Raw genomic sequence first — 23,202 nt, 5'->3', positions numbered from 1 at the left:
TGGGTCCTGAGAGAGGAAGGGACAGGGGGCTTGGACTTACAGGTCTCTGGGAGGAAGGGATAGAGAATCTGATCCCTCAGTCTGAGAGTGGAGGGGCCTGGGTCAGGATTCCCGGGTCTGAGGGAGGAGGGGTTGGGACCCTGACTCCTGGGTCTGAGGGAGGAGGGGCTGGGAGGCTGGACTCCTGGGTCTGAGGGAGGAGGGACTGGGGCTCCTGGATTCCTGTGTCTGTGGGAGGAGAGGAGTGTCTGAGGGAGGAGGGGCTGGGGACAAACTTCCAGGTCCCTAGCCTTCCTGGCAACGCCCCCCGAGGCTGGACTTCCACGATCCAGCTTCTATTGAGGATTTGATGCGACGGCCTCACGGGGCTTTGGAGGTGAAAAAGGCCCAGAGTAGAGACACACAGAGAGAGAGAGAGAGAGAGAGAGAGAGAGAGAGAGAGAGAGAGAGAGAGAGAAACCGGTGGACACGGATGGCTACGGGAACGCGCTATGCCGGGAAGGTGGTGGTTGTGACCGGGGGCGGGCGCGGCATCGGAGCTGGGATCGTGCGCGCCTTCGGTGAGCCGGGTCTGACTGCTGGGAGCTGTGGAGCGTGAGAGAGGAAGGATGGGGGCGGGGCGATGGGGGCGGAAAATAGGGTCTCCAATACTGCAGCCGGGATTCTGATCTTATAAAAGCCAATTTGCAGGCTAAAGTAAGCGTGTGGCGCGGTAGGCTAGGGCTGTCTGGCAGGGTCTCCGAAGGCAGTGGCCCCTTTCTCTGGGTCTGTTGGTATAGCTGCAAAACCAGTGGTTTGGGGAATGGCCCTGTCAGTTGTGGAGTTTGCTCTGGAACCCACGAACGGGGGATCAGGAGCCTCAGCAGAAACCTGGGCAGGCAAGGAGAGTATGTGTCAAGGCCTCTGCCCTCTGTCCTGTGGGTGATCATGAGACTGGGGTCACGAGGGGAGACGGAGATCGGCCCCAATCCAGGTGGCCACAAGAGGGCGGCAGAGGCTTTAACCAAGACTCGGAGGGTAACGTGTTCCCTTCCTATTCTCAGTGGACAGCGGGGCCCAAGTGGTTATCTGCGACAAGGATGGTGAGTGAGGGTCCCTCAGCCCTCAGCCCTCACCCTGGTCCTTCCTCCCTCAGTCCAGGGGTCCAGGAGCCCCAGCCCCTCCTCCCTCAGTCCAGGGGTCCAGGAGCCCCAGCCCCTCCTCCCTCAGACCCAGGAGTCCAGGCCCCCAGCCCCTCCTCCCTCAGACCCAGGAGTCCAGACCCCTGTCCCTCCCCCCTCAGACCCAGGAGTCCAGGCCCCAGCGCCTCCTCCCTCAGACCCAGGAGTCCAGACCCCTGTCCCTCCCCCCTCAGACCCAGGAGTCCAGGCCCCAGTGCCTCCTCCCTCAGACCCAGGAGTCCAGACCCCCGGCCCCTCCTCCCTCAGACCCAGTAGTCCAGGCCCCTCCTCCTCCCTCAGACCCAGGAGTCCAGACCCCTGTCCCTCCCCCCTCAGACCCAGGAGTCCAGACCCCAGCGCCTCCTCCCTCAGACCCAGGAGTCCAGACCCCCAGCCCCTCCTCCCTCAGACCCAGTAGTCCAGGCCCCTCCTCCTCCCTCAGACCCAGGAGTCCAGACCCCTGTCCCTCCCCCCTCAGACCCAGGAGTCCAGGCCCCAGCGCCTCCTCCCTCAGACCCAGGAGTCCAGACCCCTGTCCCTCCCCCCTCAGACCCAGGAGTCCAGGCCCCAGCGCCTCCTCCCTCAGACCCAGGAGTCCAGACCCCTGTCCCTCCCGCCTCAGACCCAGGAGTCCAGGCCCCAGTGCCTCCTCCCTCAGACCCAGGAGTCCAGACCCCCGGCCCCTCCTCCCTCAGACCTAGGAGTCCAGACCCCTCCTCCTCCCTCAGACCCAGGAGTCCAGGCCCCCAGCCCCTCCTCCCTCAGACCTAGCAGTCCAGGCCCCCAGCACCTCCTCCCTCAGACCCAGGAGTCCAGGCCCCAGCACCTCCTCCCTTGGACCTAGGAATCCAGGGCCCCAGCCCCTCCTACCTTGGACCCAGGAGTCCAGATCCCTGTCCCTCCTCCCTCAGACCCAGGAGTCCAGGCCCCCAGCCCCTCCTCCCTCAGACCCAGGAGTCCAGGCCCCCAGCCCCTGCTCTCTCAGACCCAGGAGTCCAGGCCCCCAGCCCCTGCTCTCTCAGACCCAGGAGTCCAGGCCCCCAGCCCCTCCTCCCTCAGACCCAGGAATCTGCAGACCCCCAGACCCTCCTCCCTCAGGCCCAGGGGTCCAGGCTCCCAGCTCTTTTCTGCCTGCAGAGTCTGGGGGCCGGGCCCTGGAGCAGGAGCTCCCTGGAACTGTCTTTATCCTCTGTGATGTGACTCAGGAAGATGATATGAAGGTGAGCTGAGTTCCCATTCCTACCCCCATCTCCGCTAATGACCAGTTCTTTGTTCTCCTCCAGCCATTTGCATGTGCCTTTCCCTCTACTTTTCCCTCCTCTCCTGGCTCCACTGGACCCGTCAAAAGTTTCCAACCAGTGTCACTCCACACACAAGATCTTCTGTGACTGACGAGCAGGTCACATGTTCCTTCTCTCCCACCTCTCCAAGGCTCTTAGCACATCTGACACGTGGGTGGAAAGGAATAAGTCCCTCAAAGTGGGTCAACTGTAACTGATTTTTCTGTCTCTTTTTTGGAGGTGTCACTGTCACTGAGGCTGGAGTGCAGTGGCGTGATGTTGGTTCACTGCAACCTCTGCCTCCCAGGTTCAAGCCACTCTCCTACCTCAGCCTCCCGAGTAGCTGGGATTACAGGCGTGCGCCACCATGCCCAGCTAATTTTTTTTTTTTTTTTTTTTTTTGAGACGGAGTTTTGCTCTTGTTGCCCAGGCTGGAGTGCAATGATGCGATCTCGGCTCACCGCAACCTCCGCCTCCCGGGTTCAAGTGTTTCTCCTCTCTCAGCCTCCCGAGTAGCTGGGATTACAGGCATGCTCCACCACACCTGGCTAATTTTGTATTTTTAGTTGAGATGGTGTTTTTCTGTGTTGGTCAGGGTGGTGTTGAACTCCCGACCTCAGGTGATCCGCCTGCCTTGGCCTCCCAAAGTGCTGGGATTACAAGCATGAGCCACCGCACCTGGCTAATTTTTGTATTTTTAGTAGAAACGGGGTTTCACTATGTTGGCCAGGCTGGTCTCGAACTCCTGACCTCGCGTGATCAACCCACCTCAGCCTCCCAAAATGTTGGGATTACAGGTGTGAGTCACTGCACGTGGCCTGTAACTGATTTTTTTCTCCATTATTTCTGGGTTCCTCTTTCTTCCTTTTAATCAGTATCTCTCTGTTATCTGCCCCCCTTTAGTAACTGTCCCCTATACTCTCTCTGAATCCTTGTCACCCCCATGCCCCACCCCCTAACCCTGGGTGCAGTGTGGCTCTGACCAGCCCTGTCTCCTGCTTGCCTGCTGTGTCTGCTGATCTCCGCATCCCTCTTCCTCTAGTTCTTGTCACCTGACCTGGGAGTCCAGCTTCCCCCTCCTGCCTTACGTTTGGGAGCCCTGTCTTCTTTATGGCTGGACACCCCATCTACTGCCCATTGAAAGGACATTTCCTGGGCTGGGCATGGTGCCTGTAATCCCAGCACTTTGGGAGGCTGAGGCGGGCGGATCACTTGAGCTCAGGAGTTTGAGACCAGTTTGGACAACATAGTGAATCCCCGTCTGTACTAAAAAATACAAAAATTAGCTGGGCGTGGTGGCAGGTGCCTATAATCCCAGCTACTTGGGAGGCGGAGGTAGGAGAGTCATTTGAACCCAGAAGGCGGAAGTTGCAGTAAGCCGAGATCGTGTCAATGCACTCCAGCCTGAGTGACAAGAAGGAGACACCGTCTCCAAAAACAACAACAACAACAACAACAACAAAGGACATTTCCTTCCTCCTCAGACCCTGGTTTCTGAGACCATTCGCCGATTTGGCCGCCTGGATTGTGTTGTCAACAACGCTGGCCACCGTGAGTTGTGAGACCTCAGGGCCTTCCTTACCTCCTGCCCCCCCAACTCCGTTTCCTGCACTTCAGTTTCCCCACTCCCTTCCCCTGATTCCCTCATCCTGCCTCATACCTCTTTCTAGTCACTTGGACAGGAGAGTAAACCAATGGAAGCCCCCTAGGCCTGGGCTGAAACTGGTCCTGTTCCATCCCTCCTGTGTGTCCCGAGTTGTGCCTTCACCTGACCATGTCTTCCCTCCCTCCCTCCCTCCCTCCCTCCCTCCCTCCTTCCTTCCTTCCTTCCTTCCTTCCTTCCTTCCTTCCTTCCTTCCTCCTTCCTTCCTTCCTTCCTTCCTTCCCTCCTTCCTTCCCTCCCCCCCTCCCTCCCTCCCTCCCTCCTTCCTCCTTCCTTCCTTCCTTCCTTCCTTCCTTCCTTCCTTCCTTCCTTCTTTCTTTCTTTCTCTCTCTCTCTCTCTCTCTCCCTCTCTCTCTTTTTGAGATGGAGTCAAGCTCTGTTGTCCAGGCTGGAATGCAGTGGCACCATCTCAGCTCACTGCAACCTCCGCCTCTTGGGTTCAAGCGATTCTCCTGCCTCAGCCTCCCAAGTAGCTGGGATTACAGGTGCCCGCCAGCACGCCAGGCTAATTTTTGTATTTTTAGTAGAGATGGGGTTCTTCGTGTTAGCCAGGCTGGTCTTGAACTCCTGACCTCAGATGATCTGCCCACCTCGGCCTCCCCAAGTGCTGGGGTTACAGGCATGAGCCACCGCACCCGGCCTTTTTTTTTTTTTTTTTTTTTTTTCCCTCTGAGACGGAGTCTCAGTCTGTCACTCAGGCTGGAGTGCAGTGGCTCAATCTAGGCTCATTGCAACCTCCACCTCCCAGGTTCAAGCAATTCTCCTGCCTCAGCCTCTTGAGTAGCTGGGAATATAGGCATCCACCACCACACCTGGCTAATGTTTGTATTTTTAGTAGAGAAGGGGTTTCACCATGTTGGCCAGGCTGGTCTCAAACTCCTGACCTCATGATCCGCCCGCCTTGGCCTCCCAAAATGCTGGGATTACAGGCGTGAGCCACTGCATCCGCCCCCCCTCACTTTTCCTCTCTCTCTCACCCCCCACTTTAGACCCACCCCCACAGAGGCCTGAGGAGACCTCTGCCCAGGGATTCCGCCAGCTGCTGGAGCTGAACCTGCTGGGGACGTACACGTTGACCAAGGTGAGGGCTGGCGACCCTGCTGCCAGGCCCGAGCAGCCTCCTGATAGGTGGATTGTGTGATGCATTTTGTCTAAGAGCACAGTGTTTTCTGTTTTTTTTGTTTATTTGTTTGTTGGAGACAGGATCTCTCTCTGTCGCCCAGGCGGAGTACAGTGGTGCGATCTTGGCTCACTGTAGCCTCCACCTCCCTGGTTCAAGCGATTCTCGTGCCTCAACCTCCTGAGTAACTGGGATTACAGGTGCGGGTCACAAAACTCAGCTAAATTTTGTGATTTTTGGTAGCGATACTCCTGACCACAAGTGACCTGCCTGCCTTGGCTTTCCAAGGTGCTGGGATTACAGGCTTGAGTCACCATGCCTAGCCATCTATTTTCTGTTCTTTAGTTGAATCTCCTTATTCTGAAAGGAAGATAAATAACTGCAAATCTTTACATCCAGCAAAAGCTACTTTTGTAGCTACAAAGCCCAGTCCTAGGAACCTTCTAGAACCTTCCAAACTGGTGTGGTGGTGGGGGTGGGAGGGGATGTTAAGAACATATCAGGGCCAGACACACTGGCTCACACCTGTAATCCCAGTGCTTTGGGAGGTCGTTGTGGGAGGTTCACTTGAGGTCAGGAGTTCAAGACAGTTGGGGCAATATGGCGAAACCCACTCTCTACAAAAAGTTTAGAAAATTAGCCGGGCATGGCCGGGCGCGGTGGCTCAAGCCTGTAATCCCAGCACTTTGGGAGGCCGAGACGGGCAGATCACGAGGTCAGGAGATCAAGACCATCCTGGCTAACACGGTAAAACCCCGTCTCTACTAAAAAAAAAAAATACAAAAAAGTAGCTGAGCAAGGTGGTGGGCGCCTGTAGTCCCAGCTACTCGGGAGGCTGAGGCAGGAGAATGGCGTGAACCCGGGAGGCAGAACTTGAAGTGAGCTGAGATCCGGCCACTGCACTCCAGCCTGGGCCACAGAGACTCCGTCTCAAAAAAAAAAAAAAAAAAAAAAAAAAAATTAGCCGGGCATGGTGGTGCCCTTGTAGTCCCAGCTACTGAGGTGGCTGAGGTGGGAGGACTGTTTGAGCCCAGGAAGTCGAGGCTGCTGTGAGCTATGTTCACACCACTGCCCTCCAGCCTGGGCAACAGAGCGAGACCTTAAACAAAAAGTGGGGGAGAGCGGGGCAGGGAATGAGAAAGAAAATAAACCTTTTGATCTGAGAAAGGAGAGCCCCTTTGGATGATCAGGATCAGGCCCAGAGGGGCTTTTTAACAACTTTAAAAAAAAAAAATTAATTTTTTGAGATAGAGTCTCACTCTGTCACCCAGGCTGGAGTGCAGTGGTGCAGTCTCGGCTCACTGCAACCTCTGCCTCCCAGGTTTAAGCAGTTCTCTGCCTCAGCCTCCCAAGTGGCTGGGATTACAGGCACCCACCACCACGCCCAGCTAATTTTTAAATATTTTTAGTAGAGACAGGATTTCACCATGTTGGCCAGGCTGGTCTTGAACTCCTGACCTTGTGATCCACCCACCTCAGCCTCCCAAAGTGCTGGGATTACAGGCGTGAGCCACTGCGCTTGGCCTTTTTATTTTTAATAGAGGTGGGGTTTCACTATGTTGTCCAGGCTGGTCTCAAACTCTTGGGTTCAAGTGATCCTCCTGCCTCAGCCTCCCAAACTCCTGGGATTACAGGTGTGAGCCACTGCACCTGGCTCAGCGGGACTTTATAAAAATTTATTTTAATTACTTTTTAGAGACAGGGACTCACTCTGTTACCCTGGCTGGAGTACCGTCATAGCTCACAGCAGCCTCCAAGCCCTGGGCTCAGTGATCCTCTTGTATCAGCCTCCTGAGTAGTTGGGACCACGGGGTGCACCACTAGGATTGACTAATTTTACTAATTTCTTGATTTTTTTTTTTTTTTTTTGAGACGGAGTTTCACTCTTGTTGCCCAGGCTGGAGTGCAATGGTGCGATCTCAGCTCACAGCAACCTCCACTTCCTCAGCTCAAGCGATTCTCCTGCCTCAGCCTCCCAAGTAGCTAGGATTACAGGCATGCACCACCATGCCTGGCTAATTCTGTATTTTTTTAGTAGAGACAGGGTTTCTCCATGTTGGTCAGGCTGGTCTCGAACTCCCGACCTCAGGTGATCCGCCCGCCTTGGCCTCCCAAAGTGCTGGGATTACAGGCATGAGCCACCACGCCCGGCAATTTTACTAATTTTTAACTTTTTTGTAGAGACAGGGTCTTGCTATGCTGCCCAGGCTGATCTCGAACTCCTTGCCTCAAGCTGGGATTATAGGCATGAGCTACTGCACCTGTCCAATAATTACCTTTTGAGGCCACTTGCTTTCCGGGCTCTAGACTACCTGATACCAAGAAGCTCTAAAGTGCCACATACTCTATAGTTCAACCATGTATAGCCAATCGCTAATCAATGTGATGTCTGTAAACCAATGACAATTCCTGATGAACAACTTTTGTAATCACCGCCTCTCCTGATTCGTCCTTTTTTCTTTAAAAATTTGAGCCTTTTTTTATTATTATTATAGAGTTGGGGTCTTGCTCTATTGCCCAGGCTGGTCTGGAACTCCTGGCCTCAAGCCATCCTTCTACCTCAGCCTCCCAAAGTGCTGGGATTACAGGCATGAGCCACTGTGCCTGGCCTGAGCCATTTTTTTTTTCTTTTGCTCTCTGGAGCACTCCTCAATACAACCGGGAAGTGTATCCAGGGCAGCAGGTTGAGTGTGTCAACCTGCCGCCCAGCACACACTCCTATATTAATAATCTCCTATATTAATAATCTCCTATGTTAATCATATCCTATATTAAAAAGGAAGAAGGTTCTCAGCCTGCTGCCTGGGACACGCTCCTGTATTAAATAAATTCTTTGTTGGGCACGGTGACTCACACCTATAGTCCCAGTGCTGTGGGAGGCCAAGGCAGGCAGATCGCTTGAGGTCAGGAGTTTGAGACCAGCTTGGCCAATATGGTGAAACCCCATCTCTACTAAAAATACAAAAATTAGCCAGACGTTGTGGCGTGCACTTGTAATTCCAGCACTCAGGAGGCTGCGGCAGGAGGATCACTTAAACCTGGGAGGTAGAGGTTGCAACAAGCTGACATGGTGCCACTGCGCTCCAGCCTGAGTGACAGAACAAGACTCTGTCTCAAAAATAAAAATAAATAAATAAATAAATAAACTCAGTCCTATATTAAAAAGGAAGAAGGTCCTGAACCTGCAGCCTGGGATACACTCTTATATTAATAATCTCCTCTATTAATAATCTCCTATATTAGGCCGGGCGCGGTGGCTCAAGCCTGTAATCCCAGCACTTTGGGAGGCCGAGACGGGCAGATCACGAGGTCAGGAGATCGAGACCATCCTGGCTAACACGGTGAAACCCCGTCTCTACTAAAAAATACAAAAAAACTAGCCGGGCGCGGTGGCGGGCGCCTGTAGTCCCAGCTACTCAGGAGGCTGAGGTAGGAGAATGGCGTGAACCCGGGAGGCGGAGCTTGCAGTGAGCTGAGATCCAGCCACTGCACTCCAGCCTGGGCGGCAGAGCGAGTCTCCGTCTCAAAAAAAAAAAAAAAAAAAAAAATCTATATTAAAAAGGAAGGAGAAGAGTTGGTCACGGTGGCTCACACCTGTAATCCCAGCACTTTGGGAGGCCGAGGCGGGTGGATCACCCGAGGTCGGGAGTTCAAGACCAGCCTGGCCACCATGGTGAGACCCCGTCTCCACTAAAAATACACAAAAAATTAGCTGGGCATGGTGGTGTGTGCCTGCAATCTGAACTACTTGGGAGGCTGAGGCAGGAAAATTGCTGGAACCTGGGAGATGGAGGTTGCAGTGAGCCGAGATCACACTACTGCACTCCAGTCTGGGTGACAGAGCGAGACTCCATCTCAAAAAAAAAAAAAAAAAAAAAAGTGGGGTATTTGGTTCATTTGTTCTCTCCACCTCCAGCACCGGAGCAACTCACCAGAGCTGCCATTCACTGTGGCAGGAAAGCCTGGGGAGGGCGCTGTTGAGTGTGAACTGCCTGGTGGACGTCCTGGTGGGAATGGGCATTGGGCATGAGATCGTGGAGGTGGGGCTCTGGAGACAGCAGCTTGGAGCTGACCAGTTTGAGGTTGGAGGAACTCAGGAGAGCAAGAGTAGGCAAAGAGGGAAGAAGCCTGGGGAGCGGGCTCAGCGTCCAGAAGCTTCAGGTGCTGACTCTGAGGTCGTATCTGAGATCCAGGTGAAATGTTCCTGGGAGGTTGGGCAATGCCCTGCTCAACTGGTGAAGAACCCTGGCTCCTGTTCCAAACTTTTGTTGACTTTCTAGGATTAACCCAACACTAAAAATACATCCACACATAAAACACACCTACACCTCAGCCCATGAAGAGTTAATATATGTATATGTTTTTTCTTTTTTGTTCTTTTTCTTTTTTTCTTTTTCTTTTCTTTTTTTTTTTTTTTTTTTTTTTTTTTTTTTGAGATAGAATCTTGTTCCATCACCCAGGCTGGAGTGCCATGGCACGATCTCTGCTCACCGCAACCTCGACCACCTGGGCTCAAGCAATTCTCCTGCCTCAGCCTCCCGAGGAGCTGAGACTACAGGTGCCCACTACCACGCCCAGCTGATTTTTGTATTTTTTGTAGAGTTGGGGGTCTCACTATGTTGTTCAGGCAGGTCTCAAACTCCTAAGCTATAGCGGTCTGCCTGCCTCGGCCACCCAAAGTGCTACGATTACAGGCGTGAGCCACTGTGTCCGGCCTATGTTTTTTCATTCACTGCCAACATTTTACAAGACAGATTTCACATAAACCACCAAATGTCTTGTTTCTCTTAGAGAGTTGGTCAAGTTGGTCGACAGGACCTGTGGGGCAGGGAGGCAGAAGTAAGAAGTGGCTTGTTTGCCTCAATTCTCTGCCACTTCTTACCTGCAACGTTGTGCAAGTTACTCAGCATTTCTGCTCCTCTGTTTTCTCACCTGTAAAATGGGGCCAATCATGACAGAGTTGTTCTGAGGATTTAATGAGATTAGATTAAATACCCGTGAAACCCTTATGAATATTTATCATGCTGCAATCTCAGCACTTTGGGAGGCTGAGGTGGGAAAATCGCCTAAGCTCAGGAGCTCGAGATCAGCCTGGGCAACATAGCCCCAGACCCCATCTCAACCAAAAATAAACAAAATTAGCCAGACATGGTGGCACACATCTGTAGTCTCAGCTACTCTAGAGGCTGAGGAGGATCACTTGAGCCTAGGAGGTTGAGGCTGTAGTGAGCTTTGTTTGTGCCACTGCACTCCAGCCTGGGCAACAGAGTAAGACTTTGTCTCAAACAAAACAAAGCAAAAACAACTTGCTCTACCCATTGCCTCCTGCTACCCCCACCACCCAGATCATACAATTATTTTTTTTTTTGAGATGGAGTCTCGCTCTGTTGCCCAGGCTGGAGTGCAGTAGTGCCATCTCAGCTTACTGCAGCCTCCACCCACTGGGTTCAAGCTGATTCTCCTGCCTCACCCTCCCAAGTAGCTGGGACTACAGGCACACGCCACCATATCTGGCTAATTTTTGTATTTTTAGTAGAGATGAGGTTTCATCATATTGGCCAGGCTGGTCTGGAACTCCTGACCTCAGGTGATCCGCCCGCCTTGGCCTCCCAAAGTGCTGGGAGGCGTGAGCCACCACGCCCAGCCCAGAGCCCAGATCATACAATTTTATCAGGAGGAACTTCATATGTACCATACCACCAGTGTATTAGAATCCTTTTTACTTTTATTTTGACATAACTTAAGACTTGCAAAATGTTCCTGGAATAGTACAGAGAATTCCTGTATAATGAAACTCCCCATTGTTCTTTTCTTTTCTTTTTTCTTTTTTTTTTTTTTTTGAGACAGAGTCTTGCTTTGTCGCCAGGCTGGCATGCAGTGACACGATCTCGGCTCACTGCAACCTTTGCCTCCTGGGTTCAAGCTACTCTCTTGCCTCATCCTCCCAAGTAGCTGCTGGAACTACAGGCATGTACCACCACACCCTCTAATTTTGTTTTTAGTAGAGACAGGGTTTCACCATGTTGGCCAGGATGATCTCAATATCCTGACCTCGTGATCCGCCTGCCTCGGTCTCCCAAAGTGCTGGGATTACAAGTGTGAGCCACTGTGTCCGGCCCTTTGTTTCTTTCTCTCTTTCTTTCTCTCTCTCTTTCCCTCTTTCTTTTCCCTTCCTTCCTTTTTTCCTTCCTTCCTTCCTTCCTTCCTTCCTTCCTTCCTTCCTTCCTTCCTTCTTTCCTTCCTTCCTCCCTCCCTCCCTCCCTTCCTTTTTTCTTTCCTTCTTTCGTCCTTTCCTTTTCTTCCCAGGCTGGTGAGCAGTGGTGCCATCACAGCTCGCTGCAGCCTTGAACTCTTGGGCTCGAGGTATCTTCCCGCCTCAACCTCTCAGCCTTCCGAGTAGCTGGGACTACAGGTACGTGCCACAGCACCTGACTAATTTTGTTTTAGTTTCAGTAGAGAGGAGGTCTTGCTATGTTGCCCAGGCTGGTCTTGAACTCCTGAGTTCAAACTATCTTCCTGCCTTGGCCTCCTAAAGTGTTAGGATTACAGGAGTGAGCCACCACACCTGGCCTTCTTTCTTTCTTTTTTTCTTGACTTTTACTTGTGGTTCAGTATTTAACATTTATTTATTTATTTATTTCATGGAATCTCGCTCTGTTGCCCAGGCTGGAGTGCAATGGCATGAGCTCGGCTCACTGCAACCTCTGCCTCCTGGGTTCAAGCCATTCTCCTGCCTCAGCCTACCAAGTGGCTGGGACTACAGATATGCACCACCACGCCCAGCTAATTTTTGTGTTTTTAGTAGAGACAGGGTTTCACCATGTTGGCCAGGCTGGTCTCGAACTCCTGACCTCAAGTGATCTGCCCGCCTCGGCCTCCCAAAGGGCTGGGATTACAGGCGTGACCCACCATGCCTGGCCTCAATGTTTAACATTTTAAAAAAATAAAAATAGGCTGGGTGCGGTGGCTCACACCTGTAATCCCAGCGCTTTGGGAGGCCAAGGCTGGCGGATTGCCTGAGATCAGGAGTTCAAGACCAGCCTGGCTAACATGGTGAAAATGCGTCTCTACTAAAAATACAAAAAAAATTAGCTGGGCATGGTGGCACATACCTGTAGTCCCAGCTACTCGGGAGGTTGAGGCAGGAGAATCACTTGGACCCGGTGAGGCCGAGGTTGCAGTGGGCTGAGATTGCGCCACTGCACTCCAGCCTGGGCGACAGAGCAAGACTTGGTCTCAAAAAAAAAGAAAAAAAGAAAAGAAAAGAAAAGAAAAATAGAGTAGTATAATAAATACTTATATGCCCATCATTTGTATTAGCATTTATTCACATTTATACATAAATATATGTATTTCTTTTTGTCAAAGTATTATATTACGACACCATGACAGTTCGTTTCCAAACACTTTAGTAAGCATCTCCTAAAAATAAAGCCTTACTATTATTATTATTTTGAGATAGTGTCTTGCTCTGTCTCTCAGGCTGGAGTGCAGTGAAATGATCATGGCTCACTGCAGCCCCAACTTCCTAGGCTCAAGTGATCCTCCTACCTCAGCCTCTAGGTTGCTGGGTCAGCAGGCATGCACCACCACGCACAACCAATCTTTTGTTTTTTTGCAGAGACAGACTCTCACCATTTTGTCCAGGCTCAGCCCTTTTTTACATAAGAAAAATACCATTGTATCACCTAATACAATTAACAGAAATGTCTTAATACCATGTCATAGTTAACTCTATATAAACAGACCCAGAAGTTCCCAAATGTTTTATTATCACTGATTTGTTCACACCAGGATCCTGACAACATCTGTGTATTGCATTTGGTTTCCCTGAGGGCAAAGACTTTTGTCTGCTTGTTCATGCACTTGTTGCAAAGAAATCTTGCGAACACTTGTGTCGCTGCCATTATCACCATCGCTATTTCCATCATCATTACCATTGTTACCACCCTCACCATCATTCTCACCATCATCCTCACATCACCATTTTCACCATTACCATCATCACCATCAACACCATCATCACCACCATCATTACCATCCCATCCCCAACCTCGCCATCATCATCACCACCATCATTACCACCATCACCACCATCACCATCATCACCGTCATCATCACTGTCATTACCACAATCATCACCATCACCATCAGCAACATTATCATCGCCATCATTGCCAACATCACCACCATCATCACCATCACCATCATTACCACAATCATCACCATCACCATCGTCATCATCATCACCACTGTCATTACTACAATTACCATCACCATCACCACCATCATTGCTACAATTTACCATCACCATCATCACCACCATCATTACCACAATCACCATCACCATCGTCATTACCGCAATCACCATTACCACCATCATCACCATCACCATCCTCATCATCATCACCACTATCATTACTACAATAACCATCACCATCATCACCACTGTTACCACAATCATCACCATCACCACCATCGCCATCCTCACCAACATTATTGTCATCACCATCATTACCACAATGGTCACCATCATCATCACCATCACCATCCTCACCAACATCATCATTGTCATCACCATCATTACCACAATTGTCACCATCATCACCACCATCACCATCCTCACCAATATCATCATCGTTATCACCATCATCACCACAATCATCACCATCATCATCACCATCATTACCACAATCGTCACCATCATCACCACCCTCACCAACATCCTCACCATCACCACCATTATCATCACCATCATTATTACCACAATCACCATCACCATCATCACCCTCACTATCATCACCATCTTCACTATCACCATCATCACCACCATCATCAGCATCCTCACCATCATCCTCATCTTAATCATCATCCTTCTCACCATCCTCACCATCACCATCTTCATCACCACCATTATCACGATCATACTCACCATCACCATCATGACCACCATCATCATCACCATCATCACCATCATCACCATCACCATCAAAATCCCTTAGAAGCTCTCTTTTTTCTCTTCTCTCTCAGCCATGTGACTTTGGAAGCTGTTTAAATGTTGATTCTGGGGCCCCTGCACAGATCCCTTGAATTAGAATCTCCAGGTCTTTGGCCTTCCTGGTGGATTCTGATACAAGCCAAAGTTTGTGACTCCCTAGGCAAGGGAGAACAAGGGCGGGATTAAGGATATTTAGATAGTCGAGGAAATGATACCTTGTGGAAAGGAGGGATCCACAGAAGGTGTTGGAGCACGGGGGTTTCAGTAGTCTCTCAGAGCTGGATTATTTATTAAAGATCTATCCATTCTGGCCGGGTGCGATGGCTCCCGCCTGTAATCCCAGCATTTTGGGAAGCCCAGGCGGGTGGATCACAAGGTCAGGGGTTTGAGACCAGCCTGGCCAATATGGTGAAACCCTGTCTCTACTAAAAAAATACAAAAATTAGCCGGGCATAGCTGGTAGTCCCAGCTACTCGGGAGGCTGAGGCAAGAGAATTGCTTGAACCCGGGAGGTGGAGGTAGCAGTGAGACGAGATTGCACCACTGCACTCCAGCCTGGGTGAGACAGGGCGAGACTCCATCTCAAAATGCATAGTTCACTGAAGCCCTGACCTCCCAGGCTCAAGTAATCCTCCCGCCTCAGCCTCCCGAAAACCTGGGACCACAAACACACACCACTATGCCTGGCTAATTTTTGTATTTTTGTTGAGATGTGGGGGGGTCTCACTATGTTGTCCAGACTGGTCTCAAACTCCTTGGGCTCAAGTGATCCTCCCACTTCAGCCTCCCCAAATGCTGGGATTACAGGCGTGAGCCACTGCACCTGGCCCAGGCAGTGTTATAGGTGCTCGAGGTACAGCAGGGAGCCAGGTCCATGTGGGCTCTGTCCTTGGGGAGTTTACACTCCTGGGCAGCCAGGTGTTACTAAACAGACAGAGACATGAGTTCAGAAGAGTGTGTGTGTGTTTTGCTTTAGGAGGGGGTGGGTATGGTTCTGGGAGAATGTGACCTGGAGACTGGCCCGTTCAGGGAATGTAGCCAAACTTCTTGGAAGTAATGAAATCTGAGCAGCATTGACCAGTGGAGGGGGTGGAGAAAGAGATGGCAGGGCGAGGGCCTGGCAGCGAGACAGGGTTTGGCGCTGCTGCCAGCTGGGCCCAGTGAGAGAAGGAGATGTTGCAAGAAGAGATTGGGGCAGGGACCAGATCAGGCAGGGCCTCGAAGGCCATGCTGAAGCATCTGGTCTTTATCTCAAGAGCACTAGGGAGCTATGGAAGGTATTTGAGCAAGGGAGTGATGTGATCTTGCTAATATTATTTAACAGGTCATAGGCTCTGGCTCCTGTAGGTATGAGGGAAGAATCTGAGGGCCAAGCATGAGAGTGGGAGAACCAGTATTAGGAGTTGATTGCATTTGAGCCAGGCACGGTGGTTCACGCCTGTAATCCCAGCACTTTGGGAGGCTGAGGCGGGCAGATCGCCTGAGGTCAGGAGTTTGAGACCAGCCTGGCCAAAAAGGAGAAACCCTGTCGCTACCAAAAATACAAAAATTAGCCAGGCGTGGTGGCGGACGCATGTAATCCCAGCTACTTGGGAGGCTGAGGCAGGAGAATTGCTTGAATCTGGGAGGCGCAGGTTGCAGTGAGCCAAGATCGTGCCACTGCACTCAAGCCTGGGTGACAGAGCAATACTCCGTCTCTAAAAAAAACAAATAAAAAAAGGAGTTGATAGCATTTGTCCAAGGGAGAAGTGGGGGCTTTCAAGTCCTCGTGATCTGGCCCCTGTTCTTCTCTGACCTCACCTCCAGCCACACTGGTCTTATTGCTCCCAAACACAGCAGGCCTGCTCCTATCTCAGAACTTTGGCACTTAAGAGCTGGGGTCTCAGTATGTTGCACAGACTGGCTTTGAACTTCTGGGCTGAAGTGATCCTCCTACCTCGGTCTCCCAAAGCACTGACATTACAGGTATCCGCCACTGCACCCGGCCCCCAGCAGGTCCTTGATGTAGAGCAGGTGCTTAGCGACCTTGAGGGGTGTGGGGGAAGGACACTCAGGATGTGTGGGACAAATATTTAATGAACTCCAGCTGTGTGCCTCGTGCTGGGGTGAGGGTGGCAAGAACCGTGTCTCCGCCCTGGTGAGACTTACATTTGCAGGGTCAGGTGGGGGAGGAGATTAAACGGCAGGGCAGGTGCACAGACTGAGGGAGAAATGGAGCAAGGCAGGTGGAGTGGGCACTGGGAGGGAGGGAGGGCGTCAAAGCTGGTGGAAGTGAGAGGAGGCGAGGGTGAGGGAGGTTCCCTGAGGAGAAGGCCAGAGGCTGGTCAATGCCCACATCATTCATGCTCATATTACAGCATGGTTTCTCTTTTTCTTTTTCTTTCTTTCTTTCTTTTTCTTTTTTTTTTTCTTTTTTTTTTTTTTTTTTTTTTGTGAGCCACGGCACCTGGCCTAAAGTTCTTAACACTTAGAATTGTGAGAAATTGTTGTTTGTTTATGGGTTTGGGCCTCAGCCCGTCCAGCAGCAAACGCTGGCTCTGTCGGGTGTCATGTGATGCCCTGTGGGCGTGAATCATCCCTCCATTCCTCAGTCTTCTCACTTGTGAAATGGGACTCTCAGCTGTACCTCCTCTTTGTAGGTACAGGAGAATGTTAGAGGGATGAAATGAGCTCATCTGTGTAAATTGCTGAGGACAGGGCTGGACACATACCAGGTCCTCCATTCATTCATTAATTCACTCATTCATTCATTCAAAGGATATTTATGAAGTGTGTGCTACGTGCCAGGCACCTTAGTGCTGGGAAAGAAACAAACTCAGAAATCTTGACCGTCTCTCATAGGTTTCTGCGTGCTGGTGGGAGAGACAGAACATGAACAAACTAGTAAAATATATATGGCCTGTCAGAAGGGAGTGTGTGACACAGAGAAAAGACATCCGGAAGAGGGAAGGGGACTCAGGGGTATGGGAACTGCAGTTTTATTTTATAATTTTATTTTTTGGGGCCAGGTGCGGTGGCTCATGCCTGTAATCCCAGCACTTTGGGAGGGCGAGGCAGGCAGATTACTTGAGCTCAGGAGTTCAAGACCAGCCTGGCCAACACGGTGAAACCCCGTCTCTACTAAAAAATACAAAAATTAGGCCGGGCGCGGTGGCTCAAGCCTGTAATCCCAGCACTTTGGGAGGCCGAGACGGGCGGATCACGAGGTCAGGAGATCGAGACCATCCTGGCTAACACGGTGAAACCCCATCTCTACTAAAAAATACAAAAAACTAGCCGGGCGACGTGGCGGGCGCCTGTGGTCCCAGCTACTCGGGAGGCTGAGGCAGGAGAATGGCGTAAACCCGGGAGGCGGAGCTTGCAGTGAGCTGAGATCCGGCCACTGCACTCCAGCCTGGGCGACAGAGCCAGACTCAGTCTCAAAAAAAAAAAAAAAAAAAAAAATACAAAAATTAGCCGGGCGTGGTGACACATGCCTGTAGTTCCAGCTACTTGGGAGACTGAGGCAAGAGAATTGCTTGAACCTGGGAGGTGGAGGTTGCAGTGAGCCAAGATGACATCACTGCATTCCAGCCTGGGCGACAGAGTGAGACTCTGTTTCACAAAACAAAACGAAACAAAAAAAATTTTTTTTTGTTAGAAAAATAAAGACAGGCCGGGCCCCATGGCTTACGCCTGGAATCCCAGCACTTTGGGAGGCCGAGGCAGGCAGATCACATGAGATCAGGAGTTCAAGACCAGCCTGGCCAGCATAGTGAAACCCTGTCTCCACTAAAAAAAAAAATTATCCCGGTGTGGTGGCACACGCCTGTAGTCCCAGCTACTCGGGAGGCCGAGGCAGGAGAATCACTTGATCCTGGGAAGCGGAGGTTTCAGTGAGCTGAGGTCGCACCACTGCACTCCAGCCTAGACAACAGAGCGATACTCCATCTCAAAAAAAAAAAAAAGAAAGAAAAAGAAAGACAGGGTCTTGCTAAGTTGCCCAGGCTGGTCTCAAACATCTGGGTTCAAGCAATCCTCCCTCCTCGGCCTCCCAAAGTACAAGGATTACAGGCATGAGCCACTGAGCCCGGCCTGCAGTTTTAAATAGTATAGCCAGGGAAGGCCTCACTGAAGAGGTGACCTCGGATCAGGGTTTGAGGGAGCTGAGGGAGAGTGTTTACCCAGGACAGTCCCTGTTTATCATTGACACTGTGGCCTGAAAATACTGTGTCCCCGGAAACCCTTCAGTCCTGGGCAAACTGGGATGGCTCGCCACCCTAGGAGTGGGTCTTGTGGCTCTCTTAGGAAAAGGCACTCTGGGCAGAGAGAGCAGCAAGTTCAAAGGCCCTGAGGCTGGAACAGGCAAGGTGTGTCTGAAGATAGAGCACAGAAAAGGGTAGAGGCCGTTTTGGAGGGGACTCATTTAGATTCCCACTTGGAGAGCCTGCTAGGGGTGCCGCCTCGTACCAAGTCGTCTTAAGTGGCAAAAACCGGCCTTGCCTGGCCAGCTCAGCTGCCCAAGGCAAGTGAGATCAAAGACAGAATTTGAGTTTATCCAAGGTCATGTGTAGTCAATGAACACACACACACACACACACACACACACACACACACACACGCACACACAGAATGAGAGAGAGAGAGAGAGAGAGAGAGAGTATATTTAGGGACTTCCCAGGTGGCCAGGGAATTGAATTGCAGGAGAGAAGGTGGCAGGAAACAGTGCATTTCTTTTTTTTTTTTTTTTTTTTTTTTTGAGACAGAGTCTTGCTCTGTTACCCAGGCTGGAGTGCAGTAGCGCGATCTTGGTCCCCTGCAACCTCCACCTCCCAGGTTCAAGCAGTTCTCCTGCCTCAGCCTCCCAAGTAGCTGAGATTACAGGCATGTGCCACCATGCCTGGCTAATTGTGTATTTTTAGTAGAGATGGGGTTTCATCATGTTGGCCAGACTGTTCTCAAACTCCTGACCTCATGATCTACCCACCTCAGCCTCCCAAAGTGCTGGGATTACAGGCATGAGACACTGTGCCTGGTCTAGAGTGCCTTTCATGAAGGCCTCATAGAAACCACCTTCCTGGGCGCGGTGGCTCAAGCCTGTAATCCCAGCACTTTGGGAGGCCGAGACGGGTGGATCACGAGGTCAGGAGATCGAGACCATCCTGGCTAACACGGTGAAACCCCGTCTCTACTAAAAAAAAATACAAAAAACTAGCCGGGCGAGGTGGCGGGCGCCTGTAGTCCCAGCTACTCGGGAGGCTGAGGCAGGAGAATGGCGTGAACCCGGGAGGCGGAGCTTGCAGTGAGCTGAGATCCGGCCACTGCACTCCAGCCTGGGCGGCAGAGCGAGACTCCGTCTCAAAAAAAAAAAAAAAAAAGAAACCATCTTCCCCTCCCTCCACGGATAAAAGAACTTCCTGGCTGGGTGTGCTGGCTCACGCCTGTAATCCCAACACTTTGGGAGGCTGAGCGGGGAGGATTGCTTGAGCCCAGGAGTTTGGAGCTGCAGTGAGCTACAATCTTGCCGCTGCATTCCAGCCTGGCCCACAGAGACTCCATCGGAAAAGAACTTCATCCCATTTTTCACAAATATGCAGCCTTCTGGGTCTCTCATCCATTTTCCTGTCTTGATATGGACAGGAATTTGAGTAACATGCAAAGACCAAGGGAGAGGGGAACACAGATAGAGACAAAGACAGACAAGTCCCAGGAGAAGAGAGAGAAATCTCTTTCCACCGAGAGACTCCTTGAGTGCTCAGACCCAGCGACCCCAGGGCAAACCAGAGAAGGTGTTACGTTAGATGCTGTCTCTAGCAGTCACTGAGATCAACTACAAACACGCCAGGGAGATGGCTGTCATCCCAGACTTCAGGATGGCTGTGGCTGTGTTTCAGTGGTCTGGGGAGATGCAGGGCTTGTGTGGCTTACTTGGCCTCTTGTCTCCCTAGCTCGCCCTCCCCCACCTGCGGAAGAGCCAAGGGAATGTCATCAACATCTCCAGCCTAGTGGGGGCAATTGGCCAGGCCCAGGCAGTTCCCTATGTGGCCACCAAGGTACAGCAGCCCCTACCCCTTCCCTCCCTCCCTACTCCTTCCCATGGGCCTTAGCTTGGAGTCCAGACACCTTAGGAGCCAAACCTAGCAAGATCTTGGCCCTAGAGAGTCTCACACCCAACTGCCAGATTCAGTACCCAGGCATAACTGCCTGTGATAGATTTCTGTTTTTTTCTTTTATTTATTTATTTATTTATTTTATTTTATTTTTTTTTTTATTTTAATTTTTTTGAGACGGAGTCTCGCTCTGTCGCCCAGGCTGGAGTGCTGTGGCTTAATCTCGGCTCACTGCAAGCTCCGCCTCTCGCGTTCACGCCATTCTCCTCCCTCAGCCTCCAGAGGAGCTGGGACTACAGGCGCCCGCCACCACACCTGGCTAATTTTTTTGTATTTTTAGTACTGATGGGGTTTCACCGTGTTAGTCAGAATGGTCTCGAACTCCTGACGTTGTGATCCGCCCGCCTCGGCCTCCCAAAGTGCTAGGATTACGAGTGTGAGCCACTGCGCCTGGCCCTTTTTTTTTTTTTTCTTTTTTTTGAGACGGAGTCTCACTCTGTCACCATGTAGGAGTGCAGTGGCGTGATCTCGGCTTGCTGCAACCTCTGCCTCCCAGGTTCAAGGGATTCTCCTGACTCAGCCTCCTGAGTAGCTGGGACTACAGGAGCAGGCCACTATGCCCAGCTTTTTTTTTTTTTTTTTTTGTATTTTTTAGTAGAGACAGGGTTTCACCATGGTAGCCAGGATGGTCTCGATTTTCTGACCTCATGATCCGCCTGCCTTGGCCTCCCAAAGTGCTGGGATTACAGGCGTGAGCCACCGCGCCCAGCAGATTTCTGTGTGTTTTTTTTTTGTTGTTGTTTGTTTGTTTTGAGATGGAGTTTCGCTCTTGTTGCCCAGGTTGGAATGGAATGGCAAGATCTCGGCTCACTGCAACCTCCGCCTCCCGGGTTCAAGCAATTCTCCTGCCTCAGCCTCCCAAGTAGCTGAGATTACAGGTGGCTGCCACCATGCCCAGCTAGTTTTTTGTATTTTTTAGTAGAGACGAAGTCTCACCATGTTGGTGAACCTGGTCTCAAACTCCGGACCTCAGGTGATTCACCCGCCTCAGCCTCAGAAAGTGTTGGGATTACAGGCGTGAGCCACTGCGCCCGGCCCTTCTTCTTTTTTTTTTGAGATAGGGTCTCACTCTGTCGCCCAGGTTGTAGTACGGTGGCATGATCTCAGCTCACTGCAACCTCTGCCTCACAAGTTCAAGCTATTCTTACGCCTCAGCCTCCCCAGTAGCTGGGATTACAGGCGTGCACCACCATGTCCGGTTAATTTTTGTATTTTTAGTAGAGATGAGCTTTCACCATGTTGGCCAGGCTGGTCTCGAACTCCTGACCTCTAGTGATCCACCCATCCCAGCCTCCCAAAGTGCTGGGATTATAGGTGTGAGCCACTGCGCCCGGCCCTTCTTTTTCTTCATTTACATTTTGTTTTGTTTTGTTTTGAGATAGAGTCTTACCCTGTCGTCCAGGTTGTAGTGCGGTGGCACGATCTCAGCTCACTGCAGCCTCTGCCTCACAGGTTCAAGGGATTCTCACGCCTCAGCCTCCCCAGTAGCTGGGATTACAGGCATGCACCACCATGTCCAGTTAATTTTTGTATTTTTAGTAGAGATGGGGTTTTGCCATGTTGGCCAGGCTGGTCTGGAACTCCTGGCCTCAAGTGATCCACCCATCCCGGCCTCCCAAAGTGCTGGAATTACAGGTGTGAGCCACCGCACCTGGCCTTCCTGTGACAGATTTCTATGCCAAGTTTCTCCCAAGAAACCAAGGCTGGTGCCTCTGAAGGCAGACTTCAAGGAGGGCATGACTTCCCCATTCGGATGCCCCCCCTGGCAGGCAGGAGACAATGGATGGCAGGGACCCCATGTCCCGGGGAATGAACTTTCTTCCCCGCTCCGTTTTCTGCAGGGGGCAGTAACGGCCATGACCAAAGCCTTGGCCCTGGATGAAAGTCCATATGGTGTCCGAGTCAACTGGTGAGCTGCTCTGAGCAGGCCGAGAGCCTTCTGGGGGAACTGGGGTGACTGGGAGTGATCCCAAGTGATTCGAGACAGATTTCTTTGATCCCCTCTTTCCCTTCCCCCAGTATCTCCCCAGGAAACATCTGGACCCCACTGTGGGAGGAGCTGGCAGCCTTAACACCAGACCCTCGGGCCACAATCCTAGAGGGCATGCTGGCCCAGGTAGGAGTGGGGTTCAGATCCAGGTGGTAGAAGGTGGCTTGGGGGTGGGGGACATGGCGATCAAATGGGGCTTCTCTTGACCTCCTTCCCCCCCTCTTTTCTCCCCAGCCACTGGGCCGCATGGGCCAGCCCGCTGAGGTCGGGGCTGCGGCAGTGTTCCTGGCCTCCGAAGCCAACTTCTGCACGGGCATCGAACTGCTCGTGACGGGGGGTGCAGAGCTGGGGTACGGGCGCAAGGCCAGTCGGAGCACCCCCGTGGACGCCCCCGATATTCCCTTCTGATTTCTCTCATTTCTACTTGGGGCCCTCTTCCTAGGACTCTCCCACCCCAAACTCCAACCTGTATCAGATGCAGCCCCCAAGCCCTTAGACTCTAAGCCCACTTAGGAAGGTACCAGGTCACCTGCAGGTTCCCATAAAAGCAATTTGCAGCCAGAAGGAGGAAGACATCGTTATATTTATTTCCCACCCTTTAGACGAGTCCTTCTGCCCACTTAGCCCCTGCACCCCAGACCCACAAGTTGCCTCTACCCTGAAGGACTGCAGCTCCCCCCGCCCCCCAATGCCAGGCCTTGCAGCAAGCAGGTGCCTGATGTTTGCTAGCCCTGTCGCTGTCGCCAGGGGCTCCTGGGAAAGGTGGAGCGGTTTGGCTTCACCAGCGCGCTAAAGGCCCGCAGGGGAGAGTAAATTAAGCGCAGTTAGGAGGTAATAGAGGG

At 51.7% G+C, this 23,202-nt stretch overlaps 2 protein-coding genes across 3 annotated transcripts in view; one reads left to right on the top strand and one right to left on the bottom strand.

Moving 5' to 3' along the window:
- NUCB1 (nucleobindin 1) overlaps positions 1-23,202 on the bottom strand; it is a 250,733-nt gene that overhangs the window by 87,932 nt on the left and 139,599 nt on the right. The window lies entirely within an intron of this gene.
- Positions 156-22,924, top strand: HSD17B14 (hydroxysteroid 17-beta dehydrogenase 14). 2 transcript variants are annotated; one of them, XM_050772511.1, is made up of 9 exons: positions 156-560; positions 1,044-1,082; positions 2,298-2,380; positions 3,925-3,991; positions 5,093-5,184; positions 20,149-20,253; positions 22,212-22,279; positions 22,390-22,486; positions 22,595-22,924. In XM_050772511.1, exons 1-9 carry the CDS (start codon positions 350-352, stop codon positions 22,766-22,768), a joined length of 936 nt encoding a protein of 311 aa, XP_050628468.1. In that variant the 5' UTR covers positions 156-349; the 3' UTR covers positions 22,769-22,924. The 2 variants fall into 2 exon arrangements, with proteins under 2 accessions (XP_050628468.1, XP_050628469.1); XM_050772512.1 differs by lacking the exon at positions 20,149-20,253.

The sequence above is a fragment of the Macaca thibetana genome, chromosome 19 (genome assembly GCF_024542745.1).
Source record: "Macaca thibetana thibetana isolate TM-01 chromosome 19, ASM2454274v1, whole genome shotgun sequence".
Lineage (NCBI taxonomy): Eukaryota > Metazoa > Chordata > Mammalia > Primates > Cercopithecidae > Macaca > Macaca thibetana.
Note: the sequence above shows the minus strand (reverse complement) of the source record. Positions and strands in the feature narration are given on the sequence as shown.